General features: G+C 44.3%; 1 protein-coding gene across 1 annotated transcript; it reads right to left on the minus strand.

Annotated features, from left to right (window-relative positions):
- On the minus strand, positions 1 to 24834 carry LOC132820896 (carboxypeptidase B2-like). The gene is made up of 8 exons (XM_060833253.1): positions 24706 to 24834; positions 14833 to 14934; positions 14636 to 14740; positions 9715 to 9819; positions 7388 to 7478; positions 3068 to 3270; positions 2863 to 2947; positions 1 to 185 (listed from the first exon to the last, which is right to left on the minus strand). The coding sequence occupies exons 1-8, from the start codon at positions 24832 to 24834 to the stop codon at positions 1 to 3; spliced, it is 1005 nt and encodes a 334-aa protein (XP_060689236.1).
- Between the last annotated feature and the right edge of the window lie 1465 nt (positions 24835 to 26299).

Here is a 26299-nt window from a genome sequence, read left to right on the forward strand (position 1 = left end):
TCAAATCGTTTGGACAATATAGTGTAGAATCTCGCTCACAGCAGCTGTAGCTTCTTCACAAGTTGGTTTTATGAAGGAAGCTGGAAGTAAAAAGCCATATGTCCCAGTGTCGCGAAGTTCAAAGGTAAATGAATATTTGATGCCCAAGTCATACGCCCAGTCATCTGAACATCCACTGGATAAATCTGTTACAATGATGAGAGGGAGATTTAGAAATCTATTTTAATTTGCTAGCCATTGTTACTTAAACACTATCCCAAAATATAGGATCATGTGACAGGTCGATAAATTAATCCAGAGTCGTTGAGCCATACAGATTCCAATTTCAGCTCCACGCCTGGGTTGAGTTAACCAAGCTCAGCCACAGCACCAATGAAGACCTTATGATTGACCTTTTCTGTTGTTCAAGAGCTGGAAAGGCTGGTTTATATTCTAGTTCCTGCTTGCCTGCCCATAGAAGTGCAGGTGTATGAAAGTGAAGTCAATATTTGACTTGTCTGTGACTCCCTCTGTCATGTCTAACAAACCAAATTAATTTTTTGAGGATGCTGCTAAATTAGCAGATGAGCACATTGAAGGTTGTGGTTTGTATTGACATCTGAAGGCATTCAAAAAAGTAACAAGTAAACAATTGTGAACAAAAGGCACATGGAATCAATGGCAAAATATAGGTTTAGTAGATTGGTTAGGCAGTAGAAAACATGGAATAGGGACAATGCATACTTACTCATAAAGTGACTCGTGGTGTCACAGAATGATCTTTACTGTGTTTATAGATAATAAAATAAAGAGTCATATATCCTTGTTTGTCTGACATGATGATTTGTAGTATAGTAATTAATATAGATGGAAGCACAAACCAAAGAGACATTGATAGGTCAAGTCAAAGGGCAAAATACAACTAGCTTTATGAATCATTGATGGTTGTGATATACTCATGCACCAGACAACTAACTGCACAGATCACCACTGACTCTATAACTAACTAAATACGTCAACGTTAAAAATCACACAATACCAGGTTATAGTCCAACAGGTTTAATTGGAAGCACACTAGCTTTCGGAGCAACTCCGTAACTAACTACACAGATATCAACACTGACACTGGAACTAATTACATACATCACCTCTGACTCTTACTAACCACATACATCAATACCAACTCTGGAGTGAGTTGGGATACAGGTAATAGACAAACACAAGTTTATGTAGCCAGGAATATGTTGGAATAGTCAAACCTAGAAGGAGCAAAGATAATTGCTGTGGTGGGGGTTTGGTGGGAAGACTTGATGGGCTAGGGAACAGAGTTTGTGGCACTGATCAAAGAGAATGACTTCAGCCTCAGTCATATGTAGTCAGAGGAAATTCCTGCTCAACCAGAAAGGGAAGATTGGAACTGGCCATTTGAGAAATTAGACAATGAAGAGATCAGGGAGAGGTCGATTAGGATGTTGTCAGTGGAAATGTGTCACCTGATGTAATGTTTACAGTTGCTGTCCCTGAGGAGCAGCAAGTAAATGAGAAATAGGATGGGGGCCAAGGATAGATCCTTGGGTGGGATGGGGTGGTGTCACTGAGAGCAGGATGAACACAGATTCTCTGGCAAGACCAGATAGACACTGCCTCAGTGTCGACCAACTTAATTGGAAAAGTTGGAATCTGGCAGATTTATTTTTCCATTAGAAAACTTGCCAGCTTCTGTTGGACTTGCACTTAAATCTAATGTTTCTCTCTTGAAAGCAAAAATACATTACAGCCACCTCAAGTAATAAATAGTCACAATGTTATTTTGATTGATAGTCATCAATTAAATCTTTGCAAACTTTGGTTTTCTAAGGTTATTGACAGATTTAATGATTGTAAATCTGGATTTCTTCTGTCTTGCATCATTTAAATGATCAATAATTTTGATCTGATTTTCTGTTCCCTCTGCGATAAAGTAATGATAGAGTTCAGACATTAATCAAATGCTCAGTACCAATAAGTTATCCATTCTCTTAAGACAGAGATTTACTCTGGAAAGGTCCATTCTGTTAGAGATTTTAAACAGCTTTCCCGCTATGTTTCCTTGCGCACAGTTAGTGTCACTTTTAAAAGAAATGCCAAAACTCTTAAACTGGCCAAAGATCTCCAGCTGAAAATGCGTTGCTGGTTAAAGCACAGCAGGTTAGGCAGCATCCAAGGAATAGGAAATTCGACGTTTCGGGCATAAGCCCTTCATCAGGAATCTTTTAAAGAGAGGAGATTTGTTTGAGCAATTTGGAAGGCAGGTTTGCAGATGGGAAAGCAAGCAAGAAAGTCCATGTAAAAGGCTACAGCTGAAGAACAAAGATCTCCAGCGTCCACAGTTCTTTGCTTTATGTAAAAGGTTGAAAATGTCTTTCTCAGTCAGCATTTTCTGCACAGCACCTGACATTCACTGAAAAGCAGCAGCTACATACAATGGTTGGCTGGTCTAATAGGGTCTGTTTTGTGCCACCTATTTGAGATGAATTTCTACCCCCATGTGTTTAAGGCAACTGGCGAAAGATCCCAGGGTCAACATGAGGGAAAGTTTTTATACAGTGTGTTGTGAAGCAACTTAAGAGTGGTGCAAGCATCCAGAAGAGATATTTGAACCTGGGTTAGTGCTAACATTTACATGGCTATGGGTATTGCGCTAGGGGAGTGGGACTAACTGGTTAACTGCTCCAAAGAGCCATCACGCTGGGCCTAACAGACTGTCTCTCTGTGCTATATCATTCTGAGTGGAAACCAATTTTTATCTTCAAGAACTTTTAGTCGCCCGACTGCCATAATATCTGCCTTGCGAACTGATTTCCTCAATCTCCCTAATTTTAAAAATCGAACAGCCATACTCACAGATCGTTTTTGCTGAGTTTCCAAAACTGTAGCTGGTGCCATGTACTGACCTGACGGCAGTGACTGCCTTCCATGCCACATAATTCTGGAGAACAGAGAGATTCTGGATGTTAGTTCACCCACACAGTTTTACACAATTAGGCTGCCATTTCACGTGCACCCACGTGCATACAACATCATGTGGATATTTGAGTAAATCACTTACCAATTCATCATGATCCTTAGATTTAGAAAATTTGTAGGAATATGGAAACATAACCATTTGAGAGTATGAATGTATTGAAATGTAGCTTATGATGTGATCTAATCTCTTCCTGATGAAGGCAGCTACAGCTTTCACCTCTGGTTCAGACTCGGGATAACGTCCACAATATGTATCACTGCATGGGTCATTTGATGCTCCAGGGCCTGGACATGAAAATAGCCAAAATGAGCATAGGATGCAGACTAACCATAGAATTCCCATTAATGTTAAAAATGCTAATAAATGAAGGACAGTGTATAGAGATTCCTGCGCCATCTTAAATCAGTTGCAGACATTTGCTGTTTAACATGTAGAGTAATTAGAAAATTCTTGTATGAAATATTTGTTGTTTTATGAAAATATTGTATCAATTTTCATGAGTCGATTCTCCTAGTAATACAGATTGCTCAGCATTTTATGGTACCATGTGCTCTCAATAATCAGAGGAATGAACTCTACTAAGTGACGCTGAATGTTTTAGGAGTGTGAATTTGACACACAAACAAATGATCATATGCCAGATGTTCTCCTGTGGATTTGCTGGTCAGTGAACTTTCTTCATAACCAACAGGTTTTGGATTTTTCACTTCTGAAGAAGGGTCACTGACTGGAAACATTAGCTCTGTTTCTCCCTCCGACAGATGTGCCAGACCTGCTGGGTTTCTCCAGCAATGAAAGCCAATTTGAGGGGGGAATATGGGGGTCTGCTATAAGTTGTGTGGTTCAGGGTTCTGGATGTGTTGAGGGTGGGATAGGCTGGTGGAATGTAGGATCCTGGGAGCAAGGGATGTCGCGTCCTGTGGCAAGGAATGGATAGCCAATCCCCAGGAGGGAATTATAATCCCAGAAGTGTCAGGTCAGGGTCTGGGACATGTAATGGGCCTGGAGGAGTTGTGTTTAGCAGTGTGTGAAGTAAATATTGGGTCAGTTTAATAGTTATTTGGGAGGTAGACTGTGTACCTAATACTTTATTGACCGTGTAATTATTTTACTTAATCCTGTCAGAATCATCCAAAGTGTCCAATTTTTTTTGCAGACTTTCAGTAGGTTCCATGCAAAGTGAAACTGCCCACAGAAACATTCAATTTCCTGAGGGATTTTCTCTGAATGTGTGACATAATCTGCGAGTTCCCTCCAAGTCACCCACCGTCCTGAGATGGAAACGTAAAGCCTTTCCTTCACTGTCGCTGGATCAAAAGTTTGGAATTCCCTCCCTCAGGGGATTGTGGGTAAACCTACAGCACGTGAACTGCAGCGGTTCAAGAAGGCAGCTCACCCCCACCTTCTCAAGGGGCAACTAGGGATGGGCAATAAACGCTGGGCCCAGCCAGTGACACCCACATCCCATAAATGTATAAAAAGAAACACAATCTATACTGGAATAGCAACTGTTGGCTAAAGGAAAAATTTGATTATTTTCTCTCAGTACTTATTTGTGTTCCTTTTGATTTTCTGATTATTTCTTTCTTTTTCCAGTAAGTAATTCTGTTATAACTTCCTGTATTATATTTTGTGTCATTATTTCTCTCAGTACTACACATTCTCTCTTTCAGATCTTCTCTCCCAATATTCTCTTTGCTATTTATTTCTGTCATTTCTTGTCTTTGTCGTTCAGAGTTTTATCAGTCCATTCAACGGTGGTTCCTCATGGACGAGGACGATTCCCTTCCACTCTCAGGGTGTCTGTACAGACAAACGAGGCAACCGTAGGCCCTATTACACTTGGGGCAGAAGGTGATCATGGGAAGGGATGGGCATTGGTGTGGTAGCGCGCTCCTTTCACTATTTGCATCTGGCTTCTGCTTTTTCCCAATGGCAAGTCTCGAGGTGCTGGATGCCTTCCCAGATGCTCCTCCTCCATTTTAGATGGTCTTGGGCCAGTGATTCCCAGGTGTCTGTGGGAATGCTGCACTTCCACAGTGAGGCCTTGAGGATATCCTTGAAGCACTTCCTCTGTCCACCTGGGGCTTGCCTGCAGCTTCAGGGCTGGGAGCGGAGCACCTGCTTGGGGAGTCTCGTGTTGGTCACGGGGACGATGTGCCTAGCCCATTGCTGACTAGGGTGGTCATTGCCTCGATGCTGGCGACGTTGGCCAGGGCGTGGACACTGATGTTGGTGCGTCTTTCTTCCCAGCAGACTTGCAGGATCTCATGCAGGCAGCGTTGGTGGTACTGCTTCAGGGCCTTGAGGTATGTTCTCTACACCCACGGGCACAACAGACTGGGCTGGCATAAACTAATCACTTATTAATGTCTCTGTTCATATATGTATCCTGATCAACTAAACTGTTGGACCTGATCAGTGATATATTAATAGATTTGAACATGAGCTTTTGGGTCACTGACTCATTAGCACAAAGTTAAAAATCACACAACACCAGGTTATAGTCCAACAGGTTTAAATGGAAGCAAAGCTTTCAGAGCACCCTCCTTCATCAGGCTCCGAAAGCTAGTGCTTCCATTAAACCTGTTGGACTATAACCTGGTGTTCTGTGATTTTTAACTTTGTACACACCGGCATCTCCAAATCATCATTAGCACAAAGTCAATGGCAATGAATCACCAAACGTTGCTCTGTAGGAACACTGGGTAACTAAGAAGGCAAATGGACCTTTGTCCTTCATTGCTAAAGGGATTCAGTTTAAAAGCAGGGAGGTTATGTTGCAGCTGTACAGGGTGCTGGTGTACTGTATACATTTTTGGACTCCTTATTTGAGAAAGGATGTACTGGCACTAGAGCGGGTGCACAGGAGGTGTTGAGGGGGTTGACTTATGAGGAGAGACTGAGTAGACTGGGATTATATTCATTAGAATTTAGAAGAATAAGGGGAGACCTTATAGAAATATATAAAATGATGAAGAGAATAGATAAGATAGAAGTAGAGAGGATGTTTCCACCAGCAGGTGAAACTAGAACAAGAGGGTAAAGCCTCAAGATTAGAGGGAGCAGATTTAGGACTGAATTGAGAAGGACCTTCTTCACCCACAGGGTTGTACATCGATGGAATTCCCTGCCCAGTGAAGTAGTTAATGCTACTTCAGTAAACGCTTTTACAGCTAAGATAGATAATTTTTTAAACAGTAAAGGAATTAAGGGATACAGTGAGCAGGTGGGGTGAGTGGATCTGAGTCCACAAAAAGATCAGCCATGATCTTATTGAATGGGCGGAGCAGGCTCGAAGGACCAGACGGCCTACCCCTGCTCCTGGTTCGTATGTTCGTTTGAAACCCAACAAAGCCACTTGAGGGATTGCATAGATAAGAACCAGAAATTTCTTGCTCAGTCCTGAGAGTTTTGGATAAAATACAGCTTTATTTTGACTGTTACTTAACCCTAATCTTTTTAACCCCATGTTCAATATTCTGGCCAGTGCAATCATCAATTACCAATGACATCATAGCGGCCAATTAAGCATCATCTTCTGTAACAAGTGCTTCCCCTCCTTTATATGATGAAGTCATTTTTATTCTCTAGCAAATGTTTTCTCAAAAAAAGGTTCGCTATTTGCACTGTACAGTCACGATTCATGGCTCCATTTCCTGCTGCTCTACATCAGAAGTGACAATTGTTCCAGAGATTGGGAACTGCTTCTTTCAATTCTCGCCAATTGATTAGATTAGATTCCCGACAATATAGAAACAGTCCCAGCAGTGTGGAAACAAGCCCTTCAGCCCAACAAGTCCACACTGACCCTCCAAAGAATAACCCACCCACACCCATTCCCCTACATTTACCCCTGACTAATTCAGCTAACCCTCACATCTTTGGATTATGGGAGGAAACCCACGCAGACATGGGGAGAATGTACAAACTCCACACAGACAGTCGCCCAAGGCAGGAATTGAACCAGGATCCCTGGCACTGTGAGGCAGCAGTGCTAACCACTGAGCCACCTTGCCACCCCTTAGTAAAGTCAGTAGTAAATAGTAAAGTCAGCCTCGTGTACAGTGAATTTGAAACTTCCTGGGTGTTTTTATTGATTGCCAATTCTTTGTCTACTGCATTTCATTAATAAAATCTGTTGCTTTGGCGTGTTTAACCTGGTTTCAATCATACCTGACTGGGTGAAAGATTGTCTCCTTCCGACTTGTTGTCGGAACACAGAGAGTAGTTTCACTTACCACTACAACAGCAGACTGCGCACACACCTGAAACTGGTTACACAGACTTCCTGGCAATGTCACTTTAATTCTTACTAAGGTGGAAACAAATTACTCAAAGTAAACGTGAGAAGCAATACTTGGATGAAGCTTTGTGCTTTGAAATCTTTAGATAGCTCACCACACCAGCTCGCATCCCAGTTCCGGTTCAGATCCGTTCCTACACATTGATCCCCATTATATTTGGAGCGGTTCTTCCTCCAGAAGCGGGTCTGAAACATTCAATTCACAACATTTTGTTTTGTCGTAGAGTCATACAGCACAGAAACAGACTCTTCGGTCCAACTCGTCCATGCCAACCAAATGTCCCAAGCTAAACTGATCCCATTTGCCAGCGTTTGGCGGATGTCCCTCTAAAACTTGCCTATTCATATACCTCTCAAAATGTCTTTTAAATGTTGTACCAAACCTGCATTGACCTTCCTCTGGCTGTTCATTCCACATAAGAACGACCTTCTGTGTGAAAAGGTTGCCCCTCAGGTCCCTTTCAAATCTTTCCCTTCTCACCTTCTCACCCTCTAGTTTTGAACTCTCCAATCCTAGGGAAAAGAGCTTTGCTCTTCAACTTATCAATATCCCTCATGATTTTAGAAACCGCCACAAGGTCACCCTTCAATCCCCTACACTCCAGTGAAAAAAGTCCCAGCCTCTTCCCCATAACTCAAACCTTCCAATCCCAGGTCCTGGTAAATCTATTCAGCACCCTCTCCAATTTAATATCCTTCCTATAGCAGGGTGGCCAGGACTGTGCTCAGTACTCCAAAAGGCCTCACCAACATCCAAGTCCAAGATAGGGGATTTTGTTTTAACATAGCCTCAGTGGAGGCAGTGGTGTCATGGTAATGTCACTGGATTGGTAATTCAGAAACCCAGGTGCATGTTCTGGGGATATGGTATCAAATGGGTTCCCACCCTGCCTAATGATGAAATCTGAGTAGAAGTCTGGAACTAAAACCCAGTGTAATGGCACCATTGTTGTAAAAACATGTCTGGTTCACTAATGTCTCTTGAAGCAAGGAAATTTTAAAAATAATTCACTCAAGGGCATGGGCGTCACTGCCCAGGTCAGCATTTATGGCCCATCCCTAATTTCCCAGAGGGCAGTTAAGAGTCAACCACATTGCTCTGGGTCTGGAGTCACATGTAGGCTAGACCAGGTAAGGATGGCAGTTTCCTGTTCTGGTGAACCAGATGGGTTTTTCCAACAGTCATTTCATAGTCTTCATTAGATTCCTAATTCCAGATATTTGTTGAATTCAAAACCCATTATCTGCCATGGCAGGATTTGAACCCAGGTTCCCAGAACATTACCATGGTTTCTGAATTAATAGTCCAGTGGTAATGCCACGAGGCCATCACCTTCCCATCTGCTGTCTTTTTCTGGACAGGCATATAAGTGAGTCCAGACTCACAGTAATGTGATTCCCTCTTAACTGTCCTCTGGACAACAAAGGAGGAAGTGAGTACTGCAGATACTGGAGATCAGAGTTGAGATTGTGTGGTGCTGGAAAAGCACAACAGGTCAGGCCGCATCTGTGAAGCAGGAAAATCTAAGTTTCGGGCAAAATCCCTTAATCAGGAACGAGGCTTGCGGGTCGGGGCTGAGAGATAAATGGGAGGGAGGTTAATGCTGGTTTAGCTAGATAAATGCTGGTTTAGCTAGTGATGCCCACATCCCATGGTTCCATTAAGAAAATGGAGCATGACTATGTTGACCTGGTAAACATAGGCAAACAAAGGATGTCGTTAAACTTGAGAAGGTATCCTTCTCTAATGATGAATCCGTATGAATTCAATCACAACACCAAAGGCCTTGCAAAGATATTACCAGTTAAGTTCCTTTTATATATATGTTTTCCATAGGAAAACTAACCCTGAGCAGTTTTCTTTGACAAAGTAAAATGCTGTAGATGGTGAAGTAATACTATAAAATGATGCAGATCAGGTTGCATCTGTAGAGAGAGAAACAGAGCTAATGTCAAAGGGCCAATGACCTTTTGTTAAGTGGCTCACTGAACAGAGTTCTATTTGCTTCAAATTATTTTTGACTTAAAAGAATCAAAAAAAAAAGAGATTGTAGGATTCAATCATTACAATAATTATTTCTTTCACTCAAGAAAACCTTGGAATTGGATTTTCTCCGTGTTTGATCTGGATGACTAAGTTTAATTGAAGTCTGAAGGCCACATGTTAAAAAAAAAGTTGCAACTGACTGAGAAGGGGTTAAAAAAGTGGGGGAGCTGTGACCTCCTCCACATCTGGTAGAAACACCCTTCACTGGTAGGCCTTTTTAAACACTCCCCTTACCCTTATCAGAACTGCATGTGGTTTTAAGATGAGACAATTATGAGAAAAACATTCACTTAATCATGAGTTTCTCTCCATAGATTTACTCCGAATGCAGTTATCACACTAAATCTAAAGTTAACAATGAACTCAAATACTTACAGTTGTCCATGAATACTCATAGCCATCGACGTTCCAGACGGGGAGAACATATATTTCGAACGATTTCAGGATGTTAGTGAGGACCCTGTTCTGTGCAGTGACCAGCTAAAACATGACAGATCCAATGCTTTAACATTTGTTACCCTCCCAAAAGACCATTAACTGAAACCAGAGACAGGTATAAACGGCTCGAATCTATTTAGGATGTGCAAGGAATAGAGGCTGCGATAGAATTGTGCAAACTATTCGACTTGTTTAACCAATTTACTAACGGTAGAAGCTTGTTTTAATTCCACATCAATATCTCATATTTACAGGTAAGTATTTGTTTCTTAGAATATCTCTTTAGCTTCACATCTGTGATCTTCTGAGATAGTGTATTCCACATTCTCAAAACGTTTTGTGTGGAAAAATAGTTTTGCATTTATTTTTAACAAATCTGAGGAGCTTTGCAAAGCAGGATTGGGGCGGGAGGGGATGTCAAAAGTGGGTTCTACTCACCCATTCAACACTCATAGCCAAAGTACGGCAGATGCTGTTTAATTTAGATAAATGTGAAGCGTTGCATTTTGGTGAGGCAAATCAAGGCACGACTAATACAGTTAATGTTAGGGCTTGGGGATAGATAGTCATGAATCTATCTGTCTAGGCCTCCCAAATGTTTAATGTTTCCCCTGGAAACTGAGGGGTGACCTTTATAGAGGTTTATAAAATCATAACGGGCATAGATAAGGTGAATAGCCTTTTTCCCAGGGTAAGGGAGTCCAAAACAAAAGGGCATAGGTCTAAGGTGAGAGGGACAAGATTTAAAAGGGACCTGAGGGACAACTTCTTCATACAGAAGGCAGTGTGTATATGGAGCTAGCTGACACAGGAAGTGTTAAAGTGGGTACAATTACAACATTTAAATGACATTTGGACAGGCACATGTGGAGGAAAGGTTTGGAGAAGTATGGGCCAATCACAGGGAAATGGGATTAGTTCAGTTTAGGAAATGTGGTCAGCATGGACTAGTTAGGCCAAAGGCGAAAGTGAGGACTGCAGATGTTGGAGATTAGAGTAAAGAGTGTGGTGCTGGAAAAGCGCAGCAGGTCAGGCAGCATCCAAGGAGCAGGAGAGTCAATGATTCAGGCAAAAGCTCTTCATCAGGAATAAGGCTAAAGGGCCTGTTTCCATGCTTTATAACTCTAGATCACTGAACTAACCTGTTGGTTGGAGTTTGGGAAGACTGTACCTTAGAAAGAGGGAGAACTCTAAGAGATTATAGATTGATCAGATGAAACTAATAAATATCTGCACCGACTGCTCAGGGAAGATCTGCTGGTTCCCAACAATATTGTTTCTCACCTTACAGCTGAGCACTTTGTATATGCATGAGACAAAGTGGGCCCTATATCACAGAATAGAATCCCTACAGTGTGGAAACAGGCCCTTTGGCCCAACAAGTCCACACCGACCCTCCGAAGAGCAACCCACCCAGACCCATTTCCCTACCCCATTATCCTATATTTACCCCTGCCAAATTCCCTTACCCCTGCCAAACCTAGGCATCCCTGAACACTATGGGGCAATTTAGCATGGCCAATTCACCTGACCTGCACATCCTTTGGATTGTGGGAGGAAAACCGGAGCACCCAGAGGAAACCCACGCAGACACAGGGAGAAAGTGCAAACTCCACACAGACAGTTGCCCGAGGCTGGAATCAAACCTGGGTCCTTGGTGCGATGAGGCAGCAGTGCTAACCACTGAGCCACTGTACCACCCCATAGCAAATGCCACCCAAGATTCTCTCCCCACGAAGATTGTTTCTTCAGCTGCATAATTTCAACAAATTGTGGGATCTTAAGGAACCTTGAATTGTTTATACTTACATTGGAGGATTCACTGGCGTCTCAAGAACAATCAGGAATGTGACCAGTGACTGCCACTGTGTTACTGGCTTCACTGTGTGCTCAGTACAGAGGAACCTTGATTATCCGAACTTCAGATTATCTGAACAAGATCGCAAGGTCCCGATGCTTGGCTAAACTGTGTTATCTGGCATTCGATATCCAAACATTTGTTTATCCAAACAAACTATTTCATGCCCATGACATTCGGATAATCAAGATCCTTCTGTAAATTGTAGGGTTTCCTCTTCCAGTGGGATATATTCCTGAGGGTAGTGTTTAGATTAGATTCCCTACAGTGTGGAAACAGGCCCTACGGCCCAACCAGTCCACACCAACCATCCGAAGAGTAACCTGCGCAGAGCTATTTCCCTCTGACTGATGCACCTAACACTACAGGCAATTTAGCACGGCCAATTCACCTGACCTGCACATCTTTGGACTGTGGGAGGAAACCAGAGCACCCGGAGGAAACCCACACAGACACGGGGAGAATGTGCAAACTCCACACAGACAGTCGTCCGAGGTGGAGTTGAACCTAGGGCCCTGGTGCTGTGAGGCAGCAGTGCTAACCACCGAGCTACTGTATCTCCTGACCTCTTGCCTCTAATTGCCCTATCTCCACATTTTTCCCATTGATAGTGACACATCTCCTTTCCATGCTGAATGGAAAGGAAACAAACTCTTCAGACAAGGGCTTTTCCTTGGAGTGGGGGAGTCCAGAACTACAGGGCATAGGTTCAAGACAGGGGAAAGATATAAAAGGGAACTAAGGGGCACCTTTTTCACACAGAGGGTGGTGCGTGTATGGAATGAGCTGCCAGAGGATGTGGTGGAGGCTGGCACAATTGCAACATTTAAAAGGCATCTGGATGGGTATATGAATAGGAAGGGTTTGAAGGGATATGGGTCAAGTGTTGGCAAATGGGACCAGATTAGGTTAGGATATCTGGTCAACTTGGACCGAAGGGTCTGTTTCTATGCTGTACATCTCAATGACTCTATGACTCCATGCTTGATTTTTTTCCCGTGCTGCCAGGCAAATAGGCTTTTGAGCAAAGCATCATTATTTCTATCAACAGTAAACAAAAGTATTCACCACTTTTTTTTTCAAAACAAATCTCAATTCTTCATGGGCTTTCCCCAGGGTTTCTGACAGCAGTTGTCTGGAGATAATTTCTAATTCATAGAGACTTGGTCTTTACTATGTTTTGGTGGGGGAATAACAGGCCTGGGTTTGTATATAATCTGAAAGCCATTTTTGTTTTTGCATATAATCTGTTTATTATAGAGTCGTAGAGCCATAGAGATGTACCCAACGGAAACAGACCCGTCCATGCTGACCAGATATTCCAACCCAATCTAGTCCCACTTGCCAGCACTTGGTCCATATCCCTCTAAACCCTTCCTATTCATGTACCCATTCAGATGCCTGTCAAATGTTGTAATTGTACCAGCCTCCACCACATCCTCTGGCAGCTCATTCCATACACGTACCACCCTCTGTGTGAAAAAGTTGCCCCTTAGGTCTCTTTTATATCTTTCCCCTCTCACCCTAAACCTATACCCTCTAGTTCTGCACTCCCCACATCAGGGCAAAGTCTTTGTCTATTTATCCTATCCATGTCCCTCGTGATTTTATAAACCTCTATAAGGTCACCCCTCAGCTATTAGGGCTCTTCCACTATAGGGCCAGAAGGAAAAACATTGTGAATGAAGCATTCTGGCCTGACTTTCTGCACGGTCAACTGATTATTAAATTAGATCACGTAGGATTCAGGAAGAGCTAGTCAATTGGATACAAAATTGGCTTGAAGGTAGGAGACAGGTGGAGAGTTTTTTTTTGGGCTGGGGTCCTTCTACCAGCGATGTTTCGCAGGGATCGGTGGTGGGTCCACTGCTGTTTTTCATTTACATAAACAATTTGGATGTGAATAAAGTAGGTGTGGTTAGTAAGTTTGTGGATGACACCAAAATTGGTGGTATACCGACCCGCGAATTAGGCTGTCTAAGAGTACAACGGGGTTTTGATCAGATGGGCCAATGGGCTGAGGAGTAGCAGATGAAGTTTAATTGAGATAGATGCAAGGTGTTGCATTTTGGTAAGGCCAATCAGGGCAAGACTTACCCAGTTAATGATAGTGCACTGGGGAATGTTGTCGAATAGAGAGACCTGGGGGTTCAGGTCCGTAGTTCCTTAAAAGTGGAATCGCAGGTAGACAGGGTAGTGAAGAAGGCATTTTGCACATTTGCCTTCATTGGTCAGAGCACTGAATATAGGAATTGAGACATCATGTTGTGGCTGTACAGGATATTCATGAGGCCACTTATGGAGTACTGTGTACAATTCTGGTCACCCTGCTATAGAAAGGTTATTCTTAAATTGGAAAGGATGCAGAAAAGATTTACAAGGATGTTACTGGGACTGGAGAGTTTGAATTATAAGGAAAGGTTAGGTAGGCTGGGACCTTTTTCCCTGGAGTGTAGGAGGTTGACGGGTTACCTTATCGAGGTTTATAAAATCATGAGGGATAAGCTGAATAGCAAAGATCTTTTCCCCAGAGTGGGGGGAGTTCAAAACTAGAGGGCATAAGTTTAAGGTGAGAGGAGAAAGATTTAAGAGAGACCTGAAGGGCAACATTTTCATGCAGAGGGTGGTGCATATATGGAATGAACTGGCAGAAGAAGTGATGGATGCAGGTACAGTTATGGCATTTAGAAGACATTTGGACGGGTAAATAATGGGGAAGGTTTAGAGGGATATGGGCCAAATGCAGGCAAAGTGGACTAGTTTAATTTGGAACACAGCATGGATGAGTTGGGCCGAAGGGTCTATTTCCATGCTGTAGGACTGTCGTTTGTACACCAGTAATCCAGTACAACCAGTACGTTCAATTCCAAATATTACTGTTTTTTTCAAACTGGATTTTTCCCTCTGTGTGGGTTCAAGTCCCTCCTGCTCTAGACGTATGTTGTAATACGTTTGAACGCATTCATTAAAAATGTATAATCTGCGATTGATTAAACTCACGTAATGTATGAACCACTGGCAGAAGGCAGGCGATATCCATTCACGGGCATGGATGCCACAATCAATCCACAATGCACCCCTGGGTGAGGTGGTCCCATTGAAAACCTGGGCACAGAAGCGCAGCAACGAGATAAGGGTATGGCCATTCTTTCAGGTGGGAAAAAAGGGGCACAAACAAAATAGAAGAAAGCCTTTACCTTTAGCACATAAATTAGTCGCTTCTCAGATGAAGATCCAATAAGTATTTTTTCAATGACAGATGGGTACGCTTTCGTAATTTGTGACATCCACAAATAAATCTGGAAAAAAATATCAAAATGGAAAGGCAAGGAATTAATATAATCACACGGGGCTTAGGTAAATGAGATGTTGGACATTGATAAGAGTGAGTGGTATTCACTTCCTGAATGCATTGGTAATGTTAATCTTTTTCCAATGTCACAGAGATGGAAACAGACCCTACGGTCCAACTCGTCCATGCTGACCAAATATCCCAACCCAATCTAGTCCCATGTGCCAGCACTTCACCCATATCCCTCTAAATCCTTCCTATTCATATACCCATCCAGACACCTTTTAAATGTTGCAATTGTACCAGCCTCCACCACTTCCTCTGGCAGCTCATTCCATACACGTACCACCCTCTGTGTGAAAAAATTGCCCTTTAGGTCCCTTTTATATCTTTCCCCTCTCACCCTAAACCTATGTGCCCTAGTTCTGGACTCCCCCAATCCAGGGAAAAGACTTTGTCTATTTACCCTATCCATGCCCCTCATGATTTTATAAACCTCTACAAGGTCACCCCTCAGCCTCCGACGCTCCAGGCAAAACAGTCCCAGCCTGTTCAACCTCTCCCTGTAACTAAGACCGTCCAAGTAAAAAGTGAGGTTTGCAGATGCTGGAGATCAGAGCTGAAAATGTGTTGCTGGTTAAAGCACAGCAGGTTAGGCAGCATCCAAGGAACAGGAAATTCGATGTTTCGGGCCAGAGCCCTTCATCAGGGGCTCTGGCCCGAAACGTCGAATTTCCTGTTCCTTGGATGCTGCCTAACCTGCTGTGCTTTAACCACTAAGACCGTCCAACCCTGGCAACATCCTTGTAAATCTTTTCTGAACCCTTTTGAGTTTCACAATATCCTTCCTATAGCAGGAAGACCCGAATTGAACACAGTAATCCAAAAGTTGTATTTTTCTGGCCAGTCCAGTTGAGTTACTGGTCAATGGTAACCCCCAGGATGTTGATAATGGGGGATTCAGTGATGGTAACATCATTGAATGTCAAGGAGTGGTGGTTAGATTGTATCTTATTGGAGAAGATCATTGCCTGGCATTTGTGTGACGCAAATGTTACCCAGTAAACCAAGCCTGGATGTTGTCGAGATCCTGTTGCATTTGAACATGGACTGCTTCAGTACCTAAAGATTTGCAAATTGTGTCAAACATTTTGTAATCATTGGTGAGCACGCTCACTTCTGATGGAGGGAAGTTAAGAAGTGGGGAGATTCGAATATAGCTTAGAGAAACTGATGGACAAACTGTACAGAATTGTAGGCACCAAAACAAAAGGGAACAATTGAGCATTCAAAGGGAAATAGCAGCTAGCAATAAACTGGTCTTTTCAGCCTGAAAGAGATGTTTACTCGGAGAGATGCTGGATAGTCAGGGTTGTGGTGAAGGTAAACATCAGTGAGACCAAAGGATATGGTCCCAATCTATTAAAAGGTAAAGGTAAGATCGCAGGACATCATTCCTTCATTCAAAGCGATCGACACATGGAAGGACTCTCAGATGAAGTGATGGAGGTGAAAATCCTCGAATCATTTATGAAACAATTGGACATATCAAAATGGAGGACCAGAGGTTCATTTTAGACAGCTGAACTAAGATGGCTTTTGTGAAAAAAGAGAACTCAATGATATTGCCGAACAGGATTTGTAGATGATATGTCCTGTAAGCTGGTTGAGATATGCTCATAACTAACTTCTGTCTTAAATTATATGCCATTCAGGAGATGAATGGACTAGAGGGAAAAGGATAGGTTCTTTTTCTAGCTGCTGAACACCTGGGCATTGGTGGAAAATACAGGGAGATTGGAAAAGTGAGGTTCTCATCATTGAGAAGAAAATGTCCAATTTTCCATCCAAGGTCCTATCAGGCAGATGAGAATCCCAGCTGTGAGACTACTAATGTTTGTAGTCATTAACATCTCAATGCTACCTAATTTTACCTCATTCACATGAACTAAAATAAAAGCAAAATATTTTTGCTGAGATTCTGAGCTAAAAACAGAAAGAGGTGGAGAAACTCAGCAGATCTGGCAGTATCTGTGGAGAGAAAACAGAGTTAATGTTTTGTGTTTGGGAAGACTGTCCTTGAATTTCATGCTCCACTTCATTGTGGCACACTTGAGATTCAGTTATAATACACTTCAGCACTTCAACATCACACTTTGGATCACCAATTCCTGACTTTGCAGCATTACTGCCAGGCTACTTTGTGTGCAGAGACTGAAACCCATCTCAAAGCATTAGAACAGGAAGCATCTTCCTCCGGGCTTGAGGGGAGATGCTACATGCAATAGTGAGAGTGGTACCCCATGAGACTTGATGGGAGGTGGGTGCCATGGCAGAATTGGAGTTACTGTGAGGGAGCAGAGAGAAGATTGCAGAACGCACCATGACAGAATAGGGAGGGTGCATTGCTGTGCATTTCTTCAGACCATGGGCGGGGCACCAACCCTGGAGGCTATTTCAGACCAGGCTGATGGTGTGGCACGTAGAGTGTAGCTGCGGTTTAAACATGGAGCCTGCGATGTGAAATTCCCAAGATCCTGGCACCAGCTTCATTGTTCTTGAACACAAGGTAAGTTGTCTAGGAATGTGCAGGCTAGGTGGATTAGCCATGGGAGATGCAGGGTTACAGATATAGGGTAGGGGGTATGTCTGAGTGGGAATGCTGTTCAGAGGATTGGCATGGACTCGATGGGCTGAATGGCCTGCTTCCACACTGTGGGATTCTATGATTCTATTCTATGATCATGAGTGGCGCCGTTCAGGACTGGGGGTGGATACTGAATTAAGGGAGCAGTGTAAAACTGCGTGAGGAATATCACGAGGACTCACAGAAGAAAACCCTGTGTGGACCTCTCCGAAATCAACACTGGCCCAATTCGCAGGAAGATCCAGCCAAATGCACTCTGCTCATCAAATACAGCTCCATCAAGAAATGATGTTTTCAAGTCTATGTGTGTGGAAACCAAAACCACCTTGTGTCACTGTTTAGTTTGGGCAGATACCTCTAACAGACAAATGGTCAAGACCACTATCTGATCCAAAGGCGTCACTTAAACTCTAAACTGTGCCTGGTAATTTAAAATAACCAGCCAGCTCCCACTTTCCTGAAGCACTGTTTTAACATACGCTGGGAAGTAATGACTTCACTTGAGTATTTTCCACAGAGAGCTCAAGACTCTGAGTAACTGTACAGAAATCTGTTTCCTTCTTTGGTATCATCTGCATATTACCAAGCCAAGTTTTTGAGTTGAAACTAATTTACAGCATCAGTTGGGGTCTGAGTCCGAAATCCACCAACTCTTGGCCTTTGATGGCTGATTCTGCTGTTCATAAATACATCCTGGCAGAAGGTTCACCAGCCCCTGAGGTATGCTCTATCCCAAGACTGTCTGGCACCGGGGTCAGTATCATCATCCATTAGCACTTAGTGCTGCCACAGCCACGCATCAGTTCACTCCAACTACCTGATCCTTTGACCTATTCCAGCAATCTGTATTTTACTGATTGCAGGTGAACCTGGCTCTGTCAAACACTTTACTGAGGAGTGATGAGATTCCATTTTCAAATTTCAGAATTACAGCATGTTAGTTGTTGGCCAGAACGTAAATCGAGTTGGAACTGAAAGGGCATCAGCTTTTCACCAGCCAGGCCTTTACTGATTAAAGAAGTGTAGACATTTTCAAATAAGGTTTTGAGTTAAGGAGGTACAGTATTAAAGTTGTCACTTTGTACAAATTTACATGACAATTTACATTTTGAATATTTCAAAGTTAATTCACTGATGATGCACTCAGTATTTTTTTTATTTGATTCATTTTTTGTCACATGTATCTTGATACAAAAAAAGTGAAATGTGTTGTCTAGTGTCACCACTCTCAGGGGCCATCTTAAAAGACAGGAAAATGAAACAAAACATAAAATATAAAGGCTGAAAAGTGAGTTTTACGGCACGGAAACAGACCCTTCAGTCCATGTTGAACAGACATCCTGATCTGACCTCGTCCCATTTGCCAGCATTTGGCCCATATCCCTCTAAACTCTTCGTATTCATTTATCCATCTAGATGCCTTTTAAAAGCTGCAATTGTGCCTCCACCACTTCCTCTGGCAGCTCAGGCCAGACATGCACCACCCTCTGCATGAAAAAGTTACCCCTTAGGACCCTTTTGATCCCTTTCCTCTCACCTTAAACCTTAAGCCTTCTAGTTTTAGATTTCCCTACTCTGTGGCAAAGTCTTTGGCTATCCATGCCCCTCATGATTTCCTTAACCTCTATAATGTCACCCCTCAACCTCTGACACTCCAGGGAAAACAGCCCCAGCCTATTCAGCCTCTCCCTATAACCCAACCCTGGCAACATCCTTGTAAACCTTTTCTGAACTTTTTCAAGTTTAACAACATGGGTTTCCTCCGGGTGCTCCGGTTTCCTCCCACAGTCCAAAGATGTGCGGGTCAGGTGAATTGGCCATGCTAAATTGCCCGTAGTGTTAGGTAAGGGGTAATGTAGGGGTATGGGTGGGTTTCGCTTCGGCGGGTCGGTGTGGACTTGTTGGGCCGAAGGGCCTGTTTCCACACTGTAAGTCTAATCTAATCTAACATCTTTCCTACAGCAGGGAGATCAGAAAGTACAAGATTGGTGAATTTATCTTGTTAAACTTGATTCACGTTATCCTTGGCAATATCTGATGTAGTAAGTTACTAAAGTTAAACGGTACACTAATATTACTGACATCTGAATGAAACTTCCCAACATCACAATCTGTAACTACAAGGCCTGGCATATCCCTCATTCTACCATAACCCACAGGGATCGACCCTGGTTCAATGAAAATTGTGAAACAGCATGTAAGGTGCAGCATCTGTCATACCAGGAAAACTGGAGAAAGTGAGGACTGCAGATGCTGGAGATTAGAGTCGGGAGTTGGTGCTGGAAAAGCACAGCAGGTCAGGCAGCATCTGAGGAGCAGGAGAATCGACGTTTCGGGCATAAGCCCTTCATCAGGAATTATGCCAGAAACGTCAATTCCCCAGCTCCTCGGATGCTGCCTGACCTGCTGTGCTTTTCCAATCCCACCTAACAAGAAAATAGTATGGCAACACAGGACTGACTGCTTGCATGTGCCAAACAGTGGGAGAAGCAAGTGATAGTCAGAGCTAAGCGATTCCATAACCCAATGGATCAGATCTGCCTAATCCAGTTGTGAATGGTGATGGACAATTAAACAGTTCACTGGAGGAGGAGGCTCCATAAATATCCCCATCCTCAACGATGGGGGGTGGGGGTGCCCAATACACCAGTGCAAAAGATAAGGCTGAAGCAATCTTCAACCGCTGAGTGGACGATCCATCTTGAGTTCCCCAGCATCACAGATGCCAATCTTTAACCACTCAGATTCACTCCATGTGCTATCGAGAGCTGCTTGAAGGTGCTGGATAATGCCCCCTGAAAGCTCTCTGTGGATGTACTTACCAAGACATGGAGAGCAGTGATTCAAACAGGTAGCTCATTACCGCCTTCTTGAGGGCAGTTACGGATGTGCAACCAATGTTGGCCCAGCCAACGATGCCAACCTCCTGTTAAGAAAGCGAGATTTGCTTCTGCAGAGGCTAAAAATGTGGATGAGAGGTATCTTCCTGGGTGGAACTGACCTTGAGGCAAAAATGTTGGAACTGCATGAATGGTTGAAAGGTCGACAGAGGGAAAGACAACATCCGAGGAGCAGGAAAATTGATGTTTTGGGCAAAAGCCTAACAGGATTCCTGATGAAGGGCTTTTGCCCAAAATGTCGATTTTCCTGCTCCTCGGATGGTGCCTGACCTGCTGTGCTTCTCCAGCACCACTCTAATCTAGACTCTGATCTCCAGCATCTGCAGTGCCCACTTTTGCCTACAGAGGGAAAGGCCAGGCTTGCTGAGAAAAAAAAGTTAGGAATGTAGTGGGACATAATGTTGGTGAGATTGAGTTTGAAATTTAACCCTACACAAATTCCAAAGACTGCTACATCATTCCCCTTAACTCCAACCTCCCCTCCCTCCCAATTTGGAACTTTACCTAAAAAAATACTTTACAGACAACATCATCATTGCTACTTGGCACAGTGGTTAGCACTGCTGTCTCACAGCGCCTGAGACCCGGGTTCAGTTCCCGACTCAGGCGACTGACTGTGTGGAGTTTGCACTTTCTCCCCGTGTCTGCGTGGGTTTCCTCCGGGTGCTCCGGTTTCCTCCCACAGTCCAAAGGTGTGCAGGTCAGGTGAATTGGCCATGCTAAATTGCCCCTAGTGTTAGGTAATGGGGTAAATGTAGGGGTATGGGTGGGTTGCGCTTCGGCGGGTCGGTGTGGACTTGTTGGGCCGAAGGGCCTGTTTCCACACTGTAAGTAATCTAACCTAATCTAAAAAAAAACTTGCTGTCGTGAGGATCATGCTTAAACCTGTTGATGGGGAGCAAATCCCTCCAGTTATTTTTCCCGTCGCAGTTAAAAAGCTGCTGAAATAAGCTCATAAACCAACATTTACAATGCACCCACCTTCTGTGACGCAAATGAGGCTTAGTTTTCTGCCAGGGCCGATATTTAAGAAACAAATTGTCAGTGGAACATTTCTGCGTTAAAATCTGTAACTTGGAACAAATGAAAACACCACTAAAGGTACAGCTCTTCCTGCCTGGAGGGGCTTGGGTTGCCCAGAAGAGAGAGTTACCCAGAATGCTCCAAATGGAGGAACAGATAGGAGGAAAGAGCTGGAGGAGAAAGAGGATGTAAGAAAATGGAGGACAAAAGGCCAAAAAGTCCGGCTCTGAAGTCGCGGAATTGAGTCTGAGAGGCCTTGAAGTGCTGATAGGAAAATCTTGAGCTGGATTTGTATTTTGTTGGAACACTGCAGTGAGACCTGGAATGAAACTTTAGTGGGAGAGCATGGTGGTTTACTAAAATGGCAAGCGACTGGGAGGGCTGGGTCATTTCCTACTGACAGAGCAGAGGTGGTCCACAAAGTGGTCACCCATTTCCACATTCGGTCCCACTGAGGCAGAGGGGGCCACTCTGTGAGCCGAGAAAAAAAGCTGAATAGATTCAACGAAATACAAATAAAGCGCTACTTCACCTGGAAGATGTGTGTGAAACCTTGAACAGGGAGGAGGTGAAATGGGCAAGTGTTACGCCTTCTGTGGTTGCCATGGGTGCAGTGAGAAAGCGTTGGAGTGATGGAGGAGTGAGCAGTCCCTGCAGAAGGCTGACAGTGGAAGGTGGGGTGGGGAGGGGAGGGGGTAGATATTAATGTATTGTCGTCCTCAAATTTGAAAATATAAGTTTTTGTTAATATGTTTTGTAATTGTTAAAATTTGAACTCTCAATAAACACTACTTATTATAACATTTGACCTATCAGAAAATATCACCTGCATCCTAATTCTCTGCTTTCTATCTTGTAGCTGAAAATGTGTTGCTGGTCAAAGCACAGCAGGCCAGGCAGCATCTCAGGAATAGGGAATTCGACGTTTCGAGCATAAGCCCTTCATCAGGAATGAGAGAGAGTAGCCAAGCAGGCTAAGATAAAAGGTAGGGAGGAGGGACTTGGGGGAGGGGCGATGGAGGTGGGATAGGTGGAAGGAGGTCAAGGTGAGGGTGATAGGCCGGAGTGGGGTGGGGGCGGAGAGGTCAGGAAGAGGATTGCAGGTTAGGAGGGCGGTGCTGAGTTGAGGGACCCGACTGAGACAAGGTGGGGGGAGGGGAAATGAGGAAACTGGAGAAATCTGAATTCATACCTTGTGGTTGGAGGGTTCCCAGGCGGAAGATGAGGCGCTCCTCCTCCAGCCGTCGTGTTGTTATGTTCTGCCGGTGGAGGAGTCCAAGGACCTGCATGTCCTCGGTGGAGTGGGAGGGAGAGTTAAAGTGTTAAGCCACGGGGTGGTTGGGTTGGTTGGTCCGGGCGGCCCAGAGGTGTTCTCTGAAGCGTTCCGCAAGTAAGCGGCCTGTCTCCCCAATATAGAGGAGGCCACATCGGGTGCAGCGGATGCAATAGATGATGTGTGTGGAGGTACAGGTGAACTTGTGGCGGATATGGAAGGATCCCTTGGGGCCTTGGAGGGAAGTGAGTGTGGAGGTGTGGGTGCAAGTTTTACATTTCCTGCGGTTGCAGGGGAAGGTGCCGGGGGTGGAGGTTGGGTTGGTGGGGGGTGTGGATCTGACAAGGGAGTCACGAAGGGAGTGGTCCTTGCGGAACGCTGATAGGGGAGGGGAGGGAAATATATCCTTGGTGGTGGGGTCCGTTTGGAGGTGGCGGAAATGACGGCGGATGATACGTTGTATGCGGAGGTTGGTGGGGTGGTAGGTGAGAACCAGTGGGGTTCTGTCTTGTGGCGGTTGGAGGAGCGGGGCTCAAGGGCAGAGGAGCGGGAAGTGGAGGAGATGCGGTGGAGGGCATCGTCGATCACGTCTGGGGGGAATCTGCGGTCCTTGAAGAAGGAGGCCATCTGGGCTGTGCGGTGTTGGAACTGGTCCTCCTGGGAGCAGATGCGGCGGAGATGAAGGAATTGGGAATATGGGATGGAGTTTTTGCAGGGGGCAGGGTGGGAGGAGGTGTAGTCCAGGTAGCTGTGGGAGTCAGTCGGTTTATAGTAGATGTCTGTGTTGAGTCGGTCGCCCGAGATAGAGATGGAAAGGTCTAGGAAGGGGAGGGAGGAGTCTGAGACAGTCCAGGTGAATTTCAGGTCGGGATGGAAGGTGTTAGTAAAGTTGATGAACTGTTCAACCTCCTTGTGGGAGCACGAGGCAGCGCCGATACAGTCATCGATGTAGCGGAGGAAAAGGTGGGGGGTGGTGCCAGTGTAGTTGCGGAAGATGGACTGTTCCACATATCCTACGAAGAGGCAGGCATAGCTGGGGCCCATGCGGGTGCCCATGGCAACTCCTTTAGTTTGGAGGAAGTGGGAGGATTAAAAAGAGAAGTTATTCAGGGTGAGGACCAGTTCAGTCAGTCGAAGGAGGGTGTCAGTGGAAGGGTACTGGTTGGTGCGGCGGGAAAGGAAGAAGCGGAGGGCTTTGAGTCCTTCGTGATGGGGGATGGAGGTGTACAGGGACTGGATGTCCATAGTGAAAATAAGGCGTTGGGGACCGGGGAAGCGAAAATCCTGGAGGAGGTGGAGGGCATGGGTGGTGTCCCGAACGTAGGTGGGGAGTTCTTGAACTAAAGGGGACAGGACCGTGTCGAGCTATTGGGAGATGAGTTCGGTGGGGCAGGAGCAGGCTGAGACAATGGGTCGGCCGGGGCAGGCAGGTTTGTGGATTTTGGGCAGGAGGTAGAAACGGGCGGTGCGGGGTTGTGGGACTATGAGGTTGGAGGCGGTGGATGGGAGATCCCCTGAGGTGATGAGGTCCTGGATGGTCTGGGAGATGATGGTTTGGTGGTGGGAGGTGGGGTCGTGGTCAAGGGGGCGATAAGAGGAGGCATCCGCGAGCTGGCGCTTGGCCTCAGTGGTATAAAGGTCAGTGCGCCAAACTACCACCGCGCCTCCCTTGTCTTGTAACCAATTTCACAAAGATACCTGCAAGTCTGTGCACTTTCAATAATCTCTCACATGGAACCTTATTAAATATATCCTGAAAGTGCAAAAAAACTCAACTAGATTAGCAGATATGACCTACCATCGCAAATCCCTGTAGTAACTTCCCAGAAAAGTATCTTAAATCAGCGAATTTGTAGTTTACCATATATTCCACCACTCACTTTCCCTTAACACATTTACATAAACAAGAAATGAAAACATTTAACAAGTGCTTACCTCTTCTAGTGGATGATACATCTCATAATACAAAGAAGTACCACGGGGCGTAAGAGCCACATTTGTGTGTTTTTGTTTCTTTATGAGTTGTTGAACATCCTCAACTAACACCCTGAAAATGATACACATTCTGAGCTTACAGGAAAGTAAGTGATCAACCAAACAAAGGACACAGAAGAGGTAAATATCAGTGGCTAACAGTGTTGCAATTTGAACCCCCTCCCAGGGGATCAGTGTGAGTCCAATAGACTATTTTTCTTTTCCTGGTTATACTTTTATTAAACAATACACAATTTACAAAACAATTAACATTAACAGCTGTATATAGAGTAACAGCAATTTTACGAGGGAGAGGAGCAGCAAAGCTGGGCCCCAAACCCTACCATTCAACCAGTTTTCAGGCAAATGAGGACAAACCACAAATCCCAGTTTAAGTCATCACAAAACAGTAACAAATACATATAAGACAGTCCAATTACATAAAATAAAATGCATTAAAAATACAGACCCCCCCAAACAAGCCACCCGTCCCTCCCACCTTCTAGCCACTCTAGGACAGCTTGCCCCAACGCCCCTTCCAGCTTTTGGCCTGCCCCATGCTCCTTCTGGCTTCCAAAAGACTATTTGCTGCAGCAGTGGGAGTGCGACAATTAGCACTTAGCCCCACTGGTTTAGGGAATAGGAGGAACACTTCAAGGTTCCAATCGGTGCAAATTGCTATCCACTGCCCCCTGCTGGAAGGTATGTGAATGTTAGGTGAGTATAAAAGTCAGGCTTGGCTGACTGCTATCACTGCCTATCCACATATGTCAGGTTCAACTTCAAGACCAGAGGGGTTTGCAACATTTTTAGTTCTGCATTCTATCTATCTGTATCATAACATATTTAAAAAATGTATTTGGCATACCTATATGCAATGCTTGATGTAGCTAGCTGAGTTTTCACCTCTTCAACATTGGATATATTGAAGTAAAGGTGGATTTCTTTGTTGATTTTGACATTATCAATTGAGCTTGGTTGCCACAGATCAGCCTGCAGGTGATGAAATCAGGTATTAGCTTCTTGTATCACATTAACAAATTTATTCTCCACATAACTACATTCAAATGAATTTGTCTTTCAGGAAAGATTTCAGCTGCTGCTAAGAAAAATATAACATTTAATCAGTCTTCCAGGTAAATAAGACTCCTTTCAGTGGGTCTGCCTGCTAATTGGTTTTAAAGGGATTGTCCCCAGCTCATGCACCATACTAAGTTAAGGATTAGATTAGATTCCCTACAGTGTGCAAACAGCCCATTTGGCCCAACAAGTCCACACCGACCCTCCGAAGAGCAACCCAACAGACCTATTCCCCCCTGACTAATGCACATATCACTATCGGCAATTTAGCACGGCCGATTCACCTGACCTGCACATCTTTGGATTGTGGGAGGAAACCCACAGAGACACAGGAGAATGTGCAAACAGTCATCCGAGGTGGGAATTGAACCCAGGTCCCTGGTGCTGTGAGCCACCTTGCCACCCTAAGAGGTCTCATGTCCCCTCACTAAAACAGTAACACAGCACCAATGATTAAAACACACCGAACATTGGG

This window comes from Hemiscyllium ocellatum, chromosome 12, assembly GCF_020745735.1.
Source record: "Hemiscyllium ocellatum isolate sHemOce1 chromosome 12, sHemOce1.pat.X.cur, whole genome shotgun sequence".
NCBI classification, from domain to species: domain Eukaryota; kingdom Metazoa; phylum Chordata; class Chondrichthyes; order Orectolobiformes; family Hemiscylliidae; genus Hemiscyllium; species Hemiscyllium ocellatum.